This window comes from Manis pentadactyla, chromosome 4 (genome assembly GCF_030020395.1).
Source record: "Manis pentadactyla isolate mManPen7 chromosome 4, mManPen7.hap1, whole genome shotgun sequence".
In the NCBI taxonomy this organism is placed as follows: Eukaryota; Metazoa; Chordata; class Mammalia; order Pholidota; family Manidae; genus Manis; species Manis pentadactyla.
The window spans coordinates 113,218,083-113,229,264 of NC_080022.1; the positions used below are offsets into that span (position 1 = coordinate 113,218,083).

At 46.1% G+C, this 11,182-nt stretch overlaps 1 protein-coding gene across 1 annotated transcript; it reads right to left on the reverse strand.

Annotated features, from left to right (window-relative positions):
- Positions 1-1,421: 1,421 nt before the first annotated feature.
- On the reverse strand, positions 1,422-10,664 carry S100A10 (S100 calcium binding protein A10). Its single transcript, XM_036905085.2, has 3 exons — positions 10,478-10,664; positions 4,261-4,413; positions 1,422-1,818 (listed from the first exon to the last, which is right to left on the reverse strand). The coding sequence occupies exons 2-3, from the start codon at positions 4,390-4,392 to the stop codon at positions 1,657-1,659; spliced, it is 294 nt and encodes a 97-aa protein (XP_036760980.1). The 5' UTR covers positions 4,393-4,413; positions 10,478-10,664; the 3' UTR covers positions 1,422-1,656.
- Positions 10,665-11,182: the final 518 nt, after the last annotated feature.

An 11,182-nucleotide genomic window follows, 5' to 3' on the forward strand; every position in this document is an offset into this window, starting at 1 on the left:
CCACCCATAAGATGGTGGACTTCCTGCTTCTCTTCCAGGTCCTTGGTTCCTGCCGGCGCCACCTGAAGCCCAATCACCCCTCGCCCCCGTAATCCCAGCACCTAGCCAATAGCCACCAGCCCTGTAGAAGTGACACCTATATCAGCTCATGCTCCTTCCTATATAACCCAGCACCTTTCCCTAATAAAGCAGAATTCTCCGGTGAATTGCTGCTGTGTGTTGCTCCCTTCCTTTCAGGGAGGACTTTGATGTGATTAAGGTTCTGCTAATTAGAGGCACTTCCTTGAGATTTGGACCTGGTTCCCAGGTCCTTTGTGGAAACAGGAGAGAAATGGCTGTTATTTGCTAGTGTGGCCTGTACTGAGTTGTGTGGTTCTGGAGCTACGAGCTGTAGGAATGGTTTACTAGTTCAGCAAGAGCCAGGTCCGAGCCAGCAGCTCCCTTATGGCATGGACTTCAGTCATCTCTAGAGTCCGTTTCTTTAGCTAACCAACTGCCCTCCTCTAGTTAGTGATACTAAATCCTTCTCTTCGCTGCAAAGCTAGTTGTCTTACCTTGTTCATTTGCTGGTTGAGACAAAATGACTAGAATCTTAACTTTAACCTTGATCTCAGATTCCTTTCCCCCAAAACTAGTTTTAGACTATCCTGTTCACTTTTTTGTTTTTATGTGTGATTGATAGATTACCTTATATTGAACTTTACCCCAGAATTATGTTGGTGTCTAGTCATAAAAACTACTTCCATCTTCATTGATCTATTTAATTATTGATAATTATTGACATATGAATTGGCACATGAATAAGCATGTAACATGTAAAACATATATCCTGATGGTCTAATAGTCACAGAAAGGGCTGAAACATTTTGCTATTTATCAAAACATCAGTAACTGGTACTTCCTTTTCAACGAAAAGGCAGCAGTATCCCATTATGTAAGTCATGCTAGCCTGTATTTCCTGACATCTCGTGACTACTCAATGTTAATGTGGTGTTAACTGAGGTGTCACTATAGACTCTTTTCTGATTGTCTTCTGGACTTATTTTTACCCTAGAGTTTGCTGAAACTCTGCTATGAAAAATGGATTCAGACATTTCAGGCATTCTGAGTGCCAGATGGAGAGGCACTGATTTAACTGGGCAAGACTGTGCTCAGTAATTCTAAAATTAGGATATATTCCTCAAACGCCTTCTCTCAGCCCTTAAGAGTTTTGGCCCCTTGGCTAGATACAGCCACAAGGGCAGAGCAACTAAAGAAGTCAGACTCTGAGCCTTGGTGGAGAGTGCATTTCCATTCTGCCGGTTCTGTGCAAAGAGCTCACGGCGAACTCACTGCCCAACAGCACACAGGCTCCTCATGAAGTGAAGCAGGGAGCACCCACTTCGGAAGAAGTAACAAACATTCTGTCTCAGATTACGAACTGAAAGAGGAATTTGTTTATTGAGGGAAAAAGGATGCAAGCAATATAAAAATCAGAAGCTTATCTGGCTTTGGCTTTTCTTTATGTTTGTCTAATGGGGGTTTGACTTTATTTGTACATATTCTAGGGTCCTCATCAGCTCAAGAAGTCGTTATACAGGGGGAAGCTGTGGGGCAGATCCTTAAGTGACCCTTTGGGAGAACTCTTATCAGGGAGGGAGTACTGTTCAATGCTGCCTACTTCTTTCCCTTCTGCTTCATGTGTAGTACAAAATAGTCATTGCACGCAATGGTGAGCCCAGCAATTAGTGAAAAGAAGCTCTGGAAGCCCACTCTGCCATCTCGGCATTGGTCCAGGTCCTTCATTATTTTGTCCACCGCTAGAGGGTCTTTTTGATTCTAAAAAGAAATAAAGAACAAATACAAAAAATATCAGTCAATGGCTGCAACGATGAACTTCTCTGATAAGTACTGATAACCACCCAACTATTTGAACTCTTATTTTAGGTCATAAGTAACCTTTGGAGGTCATCTCAATGTATTTTTCTGCCTTGAAGGAAAATTTCAGTAAATTCACATTTGTTCTAAGCTAGAAAAGATGTTTCCATGGTATTCTTTCATATAACTATAGGGAACCTTAGAAACTGCCTACTTCTAGAAAGAGGAGATTCAGGGCCAAAGAGGCTGGACCCAGACCTGTGAATTCTCAGTCCACTGCTCTTGCCACTTAGAACCCAGTATGGCCTTCTGACCTGCTCTGCTTCCAGTTCAACTGTTTCCTAAGTTCTTAAAATCCCAAGATTCTGCCTAAGAACACCCTAAACTCCCCATTTTGTAATTTAAACTTACAGTTTAAAAAAAAATGTTTATTCAAATGTTACTGATAGCATGGCCAGATCTTTTATAAAAAGGAAACTCCTTATGGAAATGCCTCCTAAGATTATTTAGGGAGTAAGTTTCAAATCATTCCTTTTCCTGATGATGGTTAGAAGTGGGAAAGTGTGGCTTCTCCATAGGATCAACTAGGGAGGGAAATATGACCCTTTAGAAGTGTTCAAGGGTTCAATGAATTCCATTGATTGTATACATGAGTGAGGGAACTGACACTCTGTGGTCACAAGTGTTCTAGTTGTTTACAACTGCACTCAGAAATCCCTCAAGGTAAAGGCAGTAGCATTTCCTACACGAGGACTGCAAAGTCCTATCCTAAGCAATCAACTAAAACCTACTCTGCAGCTGCCTCCACTTTTGGTGAGTTTCAGTTAATTCTGGCTTCACCCATAGCTTCCTGGCTGTGGTCAGGAGTGAAATTTAGATGACATAAGGGGTCAACTTTAGAAACAAAATGTTCTGTCAAAGCAGAGTGTGGGTGTGCCTGGAATAAATGCCACACTATGTGTGGTGCTCTGTGCTACAGCACACTCTACATCTCTCATGCCAGAGCTTCTAGGGAGGAAGGGTCTGTGTCTCACATGATGTTCATCCTGGCCTCTAACTTAATGCAACAGCGTAATTGACTGTATTTAGTGTAACGAGGACGACTTTTTGTTGGAGTGATAGGTAGGTTTACAATGAGCTTGTTTTGTCTTGCATTTTATGTTTGTCTGGAAGGATCTGCAATAGTGAAAATGACCTTGGGGACACCCACGTGGAGCTCTTTCATTCACATTGGAGGGCACTGAGGCCCAGAAAGCTGAAGCAGCCTGCCCAGCAGCAGGGCGGAGCCACAGTTAACTTGTGGCCTGTGATTGTATCACAGGACTATATAAAAGCAGAGCAAAGGCATATTCTAACTCACCTTGGCATAGCACTGCGGTAACTGTGGATCTGAGGTCACAGTTAGGCTGTTTCTGTCGATTTAACCGAGACTGATGATATGTAAATCATAGTGTAGTATAAAACCCCATGTTTACTGAGTCAGGGTCAGGGGCTTAACGAATGTGCTATCTACACCAGGCAGATGACAAGATGCCTTTACCATCATCTCCCTTTACCTGTGAGAGGCCAAGACATTATTCCACACCAAGCACAGTGATAATCCTTTCACGTGACTACAGTTGTGGCAGGGAAAGATGGACTTGCATTTCAATCTAACATCTTGTCCAGCAATGTTTCACCTTCAGTTAAATACAACAACCATCTCCTGAGGGGCTACGATGTAAAAGAACAACTGTGCCTGTGGCCTAATGTCTGGGTGATGTGTTGGAGCTGATGGCAGAGTCCTCCTCTAGTCTTCATGGATTCCTCAGTCTGTCAAAGGTGAGGCATAAACTCAAGCTGTGTTCCTGTGTTCTCACAGCATTTTCAATGTGAAAAGCAGTTATTTCTGGAGTACTGCCTGGCTCTCACTCAACAGATGCCTGACACCATTCCTTTACAGATTGGAGTAGGAAAATATTTTTTTAAAGCCTTTTTCTGAAGGGATTTAAAAAGGGAGATTCAAGTTGCTCAAAGTGGATGTGGACAGAATGTGACCTGACGTGGCCCTTCTCTGGTTGATGACTCTGTGACTCTGTGGTGAAAGGCCTTTTTCCCACAACTCTCAATGGATGCAGATGACTCTAAATGGAATCTAACACCTTGTCTTGTGATTATCTGTAGTTTTATCTCACCTCCAAACTGTAAACTCCTTGACAGCAGGGGCTACATCTTCTCTACCTTCTGCTTCCCTTGCAGTACCTTACAAATAGCAGGCACTCAATGTTTAATAAATAAACGAAGACACCTTCCCAGTAGTGACCTCCACAGGGAAAGGATGGAAAGAGGAAGGGAAAACAGCCAAGACCTAGGAGCATTGTTTTTTTTTTTTTATGTCTTTTTTTCTGAGCTTTCAGTACTTACTTCCAAAAATCCAGGGAACTCCTTTTCCATGAGTACTCTCAGGTCCTCCTTTGTTAAGTAACCTTTCTCCCCAGCAAATTTGTGAAATGTGAACATCATGGTTTCCATGGCGTGTTCCATCTGAGATGGCATTTTGGTGAGGTCTGCTGAAACCTTTTAAAGGATGTAAAGAAACAGACTTTCCTTTAACTTTTGAGCCACATGGATCGCCAGTTCTTTGTGGATAACTGGAAGGAAGATGATTAGATCATGCATTTTATCCTTTCCTGCTCTAAAATTCAATAAACCTAAGGACTAATTCACCCCAGGTTTTGGATCTCCTGCTGATGGGAATGGGCACCTAAGTGATCTGAATGTGAGGGATTTGTCTACTTGCCTGCTAACTGTCTACAGCACCTACTGAGGAACAAAAACTCCAATCATTTGGAAAAGCAACAGCAGTGTCCCCCTTTTTAACTGACAAAGCACCTACTGAAAGAAACATAATTTCTCTTGGCACTCATAAATGGGACTCTCAGATATGGCTGAATCACACCCAGTTAATATGAAAACTTAAACCTCCAACCTTAACTAGGCAACCTGGTTCAGTCTAATTCTAAGGTTTAGAAGTCTGCTTACAAGTGTATTTTGTCTGTTGGGTATGTATTCTTTACTAAAGTTCTGAACTTTTTATTGATTACAATAAAGACATTTGCATCTTTGGTAGTAAAATGCAGTTGCCCTACCTTAGTGAAAGATACCCAAAGCTCATTATCTAGTTTCTTGAAAAGAAACAAGAGTATATCCTAATTCCCTTAGGGACCTGATATATTTTTGGCAGCAAGGACAGAAGAGCCACTCTCCAGTCTGGGGTGCAGCAGCACAGCAAGAGCTTTTCATCAGGAAGAGCATACACGAAGGCAAGGAGACACATCAGAGCACTATATTCAGGTGTGATGATCTGGGGACTCATGTCTCATAAAGACCCATGCTTGGGACTTAACAGGAGGTCATGGATTTTGGTTTAATTGGAAGGAATGCTTTGGCCAGAACACAGTAACTTTGACTAACATCACCTAAAATCACTTCTGGATAGAAGACAGGTGAACTTAAAATGAAGACTGTAATATACCACTCGAAGAAAAAAAAAAGCACAATAGGTTTTGAGCAAAGGTTGTTTGAAGGAGAGACTGGCACCATGCCCTGCTGGACAGTACCAACAGGAACCAGGGACATGGTTTTGGTCTGGTTCTTGCTGCTGATAGATCCATATTCAACACAGATTCCTAAGTGCTATCTCTTACAGAGGAGAAGGTGGAGTAAGCTGGTGACCACGAAAATTGAGCAATTACACTTAAGAATCATAAATTCCATCCCGAGTCCCCAGAAAAGTACAGGAATCAACATGCCAAAGAATATGCTACTCTAGAGAATGCTATAAACCAAAATCTGGAAGGCAGTTCTCCTGGAGACAGCAGCAAATTAATGCGACGAATTCCACAGGACCACACCCTTTCCCCTCTCCTACAGATCTGGCTTGTCCTCATCCCCGATAAGGTTTCAGATGGCAGTGGGCTTAGAGTGATTGGTTCTGGAAGGCCAGCAATTTAAGAGAACAAAACTGAATGAGTCACCTATGACAGAAGGATGTGGGATCCCACTCCAATTCTGAAATAACTCACGTAAGGGGTCAGTGGGCAGAGGTTTAAAAATATCTGTGCCCAAGCTAAGAGTGGCAGGGCACTTCATGAGCAATTAATTCCCAAATCCCAGGAACTGGCACTGGCTGTAGGACACTTGGTTCACTGTCTTCACAAGGCAGAGCAGAAGGCAAGTACACAGCAAAGCCAGAGGAGAAGGAAAGGGAGTGCACCAAGGGAAGGACCCCTGAAGTAGGAGAGTGGGCTAGCTTAGCAACTTGTAAGACATAAAAGTCATACACTGAGGTGATCATGGCCACCCCTGAAGGTCTACTTAAAGGGCGTGAAGCCAGCCCTTCCTGAGTGAGTGCTCAGGGCACTGCGGTCCCACCCTCTTCCTGCCCACACTCATGAAGTCACCGAGCTTTGTGCTCTGGAGACACATCCCTGCCCTGCTGGCTCCCCACTCCTCCTCCACCTCACTGTTTTATTTAACAAATGGGTTGTGACTACAGCAGCCAGCTGATTCCCTATTTGTCTTGTAGACCTTCTGCAGTAAGAATGTAGAAGAAGGGCTAGCCAGGAGATTGAAGGTTGGGAAGGCAAAAACAGCTTTGAAAACCAGGAGAGATGACCTTGGTCTCATCAGTGACGCATGCTCTAGAGGGCCCTGGCCCAGGCTGTGAGCAAGTTATTCTGTTATGAAGGAGGGTGAAGCCAAAGGAAAAGGGGAGAAATGTGATTAAAATTGTTCTCGTGGCTAATGGATGAATCGTGTTGCTCTTCTCCTTGTGCAGTCCCCAAGTCAGCCTAGGCAAGGTTTGCCTGGGTGGGGCTGATTGCAGTACCAACGCCATGATTCTGGGTGGTTCTGGGCAATGGTGGGGCTGGGACCCAGATACCCTTCTGTTGGAGAGTCTGGGCCTGGGGCCGAGAGGCAGCAGTGCTTCCTCTGTGCCCTGACAGCTTACTTCTGCACCTGAACACTCAATCCATTGAAACATTTACCTGGCTCTCTACCTTAAAGTTCCTCTAGGTTAAGAACTGTGAATCATTTTGTTTTATTCATAAACCATTAATGCTAAATGAGTGAAATGAATCAAACAATCCCCATGGCAGAAGCTGAGGTGCAAGTTTGACTACCAGGTCTGGGCTGAAAACCTTGAGGCTCAGAGCTCAGTGGGGAGATGTGAGAGCCGGGCAGGGCTAGGTAATGGGCCTCAAAGGGGCTATGCATGAATGGAACAGTACAGTGCAAAGGAAAGCATGTTCCATAAGCAGCAGCAGAAGTATAGTCCTGCTAAACAGGTCTGGTCAGACCCTGACATGACTTCTCTGTTTCTCTTCTCACTCTTGCCATTTTCTCATGTTTTTTGGTTCATACCCGTCTATTCCGTGCTCCTCTAGCTCTGCCCTCAATACAAGAAAGGATTGTTTGTGGGCAATACAAGATCTAACTACCTCACTGTTCACTCACTTTTTAATCAATTTATTCTGGTATCTGTATATCCGCTGTATGTTTGCCTGGGCAACAGGCCTCAAGAATGGAGGCTCAGGAGTCCATAGTCTTTATGTATATAGTTTTGTCTATAGTAAAGAATTCTGAACTTGACAAATTTAGTCACAGTGGTGGGAATTCAACTTTTCCATTTTGGTTCTCCAACACTGAACACTGCTGCTTCTCAGCCCACTAGGCTGTGGGCTCCTTAAGAAGGGTCCCAGTAGCTAGGACCCTACCTCTTCATAGACAATGCTTAATGAATTGGTAAGAATGATATTGACAATAATATAAATTTCAATGTTCCTGGGAGTAGCAGGGAAGCTGTAGGCTTTCTTCAAAAAGTGTCTGCTTGTGACCCATTTCAAATGTTTGTTCTGGACCTATGTCCAGATCCATGCCCTAATTTGAAAAAGTACACTTGTGAAGAGCAAGAGGTCTGATTTACTTTGCTCATCTGTGTCTTGTCCATACCCTAATTTTCTTGTAGCCCACCAAGGAAATAATTGGCAGGATATCAGTAAAAACAAGTATCTGTTATTATAACAAAACTACAACTGTTATTTATAATGTGTTTGAGGTTTCTTTTGGGGATTTTGAAAAGAAAAAAAAATTTTTTTAACTGAACCCAGAAGGCATTCTTGAATTTGATCCCTATAGAAAATTTAGAAGAAATAAGTTGAGGCAATGGATCTGGATCCAGGCTGACTCTCCCACCTTTCCCCAAACAAAACTTGTCCACTAAAAAAGTGGGCAACAAAGGAAAAGTTCCAGATGCAATCCAATAGGAAGAAAGATCTCAGAAGTCTTTTCTACCCCAATGAGCACATCTATTTTTCCTTGAAGAGTTGTCAGGTATTAGTCTGAATTGGCAAACCAAAGCTACTGTGACAACTGCTATTAAATCCATTGATGAGTTGGGCTAAGAATCAAGGACCAGGAAGAGTGCTGAAAATTGTTAAAAATAAGTAAATTAGCTCTTTTTGCTTTTGATGTGAGATTCCTAAATTGTTGAGTCCTCAGGAAAATGAGCTTAAAAAAATACTAAAACTCTAGTACATTCTTCTCAGTATTCTGCCTGCTAATTTATACACTGTAATCCTGAACAGATCCCATTGTTTCCCTCAACTTTAAAAGACTGGACTGTGTCCAAGGGCATACCAAGTGGGTAGTGCTCTAAAAAAGTCACGTTTTTGGAACTGTCGTGGAAAGCAAGGAGGCACCCAGTCTCAGCTCTACCCAACCCAGTCTCAGGCTTGAGAGGGGGTCTCAAACCTGACCGCACTGGGGTGGCTGCTTGAGAGGCTGGTCAGAAGCCAGACATGGAAGGAAAAGGACCCATGTGATATTGTATGCAAAAAAAGCCAGGGAAGAGCATCACCTAGAAATCAGGGTGCTTTATATACCAAGTATACTCTCAAGAAAATTTGAAGAACTGAAATAAGAAACTCCAGATGGTGGATCAAGGACCACATTGAAGAAAGTAGCTTCTGGCGAACAAGAAAGGTACGTACCGTTCAGAAGAGATCATTAAACAGAAACTGCCCCAACCTCTGGTATTACCTTTTGCAATTGTGCTGCAACACACTGGAGGCAAAGATCACTAAGAGGGTGTTCGACTGAACCTTGCCTCACCTGAAGAGCAGAATATATAAATCCACTGCTGTAGGCTGAAACTCAAGCTGCAGGGGAAAAAAAAAAATCTGCCTCTACTGCAGAGCCTTTAACGGGAAAAGCTACCTCCCGGGCCGAGCGGACGCAGCGCGTGGGCAGGCTTACCTAGATATGCCACAGTGGATCTACCACAGCCCTGCCAATCTAATGGCTGCCCTCCCCACAGTTCACTCAAGAAAACCTCTCTTTCAGTTGCCAGCCAGTCTTGGTGTGACTCATTTCCTCTGGAAAAATGCCCTCTAAGAGGGTACAGTTTCCCCTTTTCTTAAGGGAGTGTTCTGCCGGAACCATCTGCAGAGGTATCCGGAACCATCAGAGCCACACCCACATGCTCTCACAGCTGAGTCATAGGCCTCCACTAGGAGAATCTGGGAGCCCTTTGTGCTAACCACACCCTGCAGATTGCTCCCGGCTCCCTTTGGGAGAGAAGGGCTGGGCTTAATATATTCCAGAGGCTGGCCTAGGGCTCTGCTCTGCCTGGCCTGTAGCTGCTCAGCTTTCCTCACCACCCCCGCCCAACTTGGCAGAATCCTGGTTTCAAGTACATGGAACCTGGCCGAGGCTGGAAGGTGCAGTGCCCAGGGCTGGAGAAAGCACCATTCCTTCGGCCAAGCTCAAGTTGTGACCGGGTGCCAACCGCACTTCTATCTGTTCCACTGCACTGGGCCAGGTTTATCTGGGTTGGAAAGTCACCAAGACAGCTCTACCTCTACCTCATTATAGTTCCAATTGTTTAAGATAGCAAGTAGGGAACACTTTCAATGGTGAAATCTCTTCATATAGTGCCCTCTCCCCCACTGCCCCTAGAAAAACTGCTTTATAAAGAAACTAAAAACCCCCTCTCCCCTCTCAGTGGTATGACCTTCCCGCCCAGCAAACAACAAAAAGCTTGACCTACAGCATCTGGGCGAAGGTCTGACGAGTATCCTTTAGAAAGGGAATCCGACCGCCAACTGCCAGCGGCTGCCCCACCCAACCTCCCCGGCCCTCCCGGAGCCCCCTGGGAGGGAGCTACGAATACTGGACAGAGGTCAACCTGCAGCCAGGAGCCTACGAAGAAACACGCTGGCCAGGCCAGGGGGCGACAAACGGGGCTTCGGCTGACTCGCGGGGCTAGTCGCAAAGTAGGAAAGTGGAGTAAAGAATGATAAACAGAAAGGGAGGAGAGCGAGCAGAGACCTCGGGGAAACAACACCCGGGTCCTGTAGTAAAGGACCCGTGTCCCCTCGTTCCGCCCGCTAGGATCTAAGGAGGGCGCTGCTGGCCTTGCCCATGTGTGGCTCAGAGCGCCCAGCAGCCGATATCCCCAGCCCAGCCTCCCTCCGCGGCCAGGACACCACGCCACGAAGCCAGGCCTGCCGCGCCGGAGCAGCCGATGCCGGGGTCTCCCTGAGCGCCGCGCCGGGGCCGGGGCTGCGGAACTCACCTTGGCCGGTGGCGTGACTGGGACGCTCGGCTGGGTGGGACGCGCAGCCAGGGAGGAGAGCTGGGCCGGCCGCGCGCCTTAGTACGTGGAGCGGGGAGCGGAGGCGGGAGGAGTCTGGGCGGGAATCGGGGCTCCGCTCACCCCACCCCTTCCCCTCCCTGCTCTTCCTGTGCCCCCTGCACACGCACTCCCTCCCTCCGCGTGCGCGTACACGCCCTTGTTTTGCTGTGCGGAGGCGCCTGATGCCTGGTCTCCACCCGCCGCCCGTTTTTGCATTATTGTAAACTTTTCTTACTACTCGAACGCAGTCGAATATTTCAGGACATCCCCACCCTCGGCCGTGCCATTTCTCTTGGGTTTGTTTTTCGAGAGTGAGGGAATGTGGAAGTCAAAAGATGCGGCCGTTCTGCGGGTGGGGCCCGCTGGCCCAGACCCAGACGTGAGCGGATTTCGTTACCTATGGGTCTAGAATTCTTTTCTAGATAACACTGCAGGGAGGGGCTCGTGGAGTCCTAAGAACCGCGAAGGGTTACACTCGGTTCTCAGAATAGGCCCAGGGGGTCAATGCAGACGCCTCTGCTGCCTGAGGGCCCTCCGTCCTCCGGCAGAACTGAGAGAATGAGTTCCCTGCCCGCGGCTGTCCCGCGGGGGAGGTGGAGGGAAGGTGCTGTGTGGCTGCTCAGTTTCACGGGCGTTACAAATCCT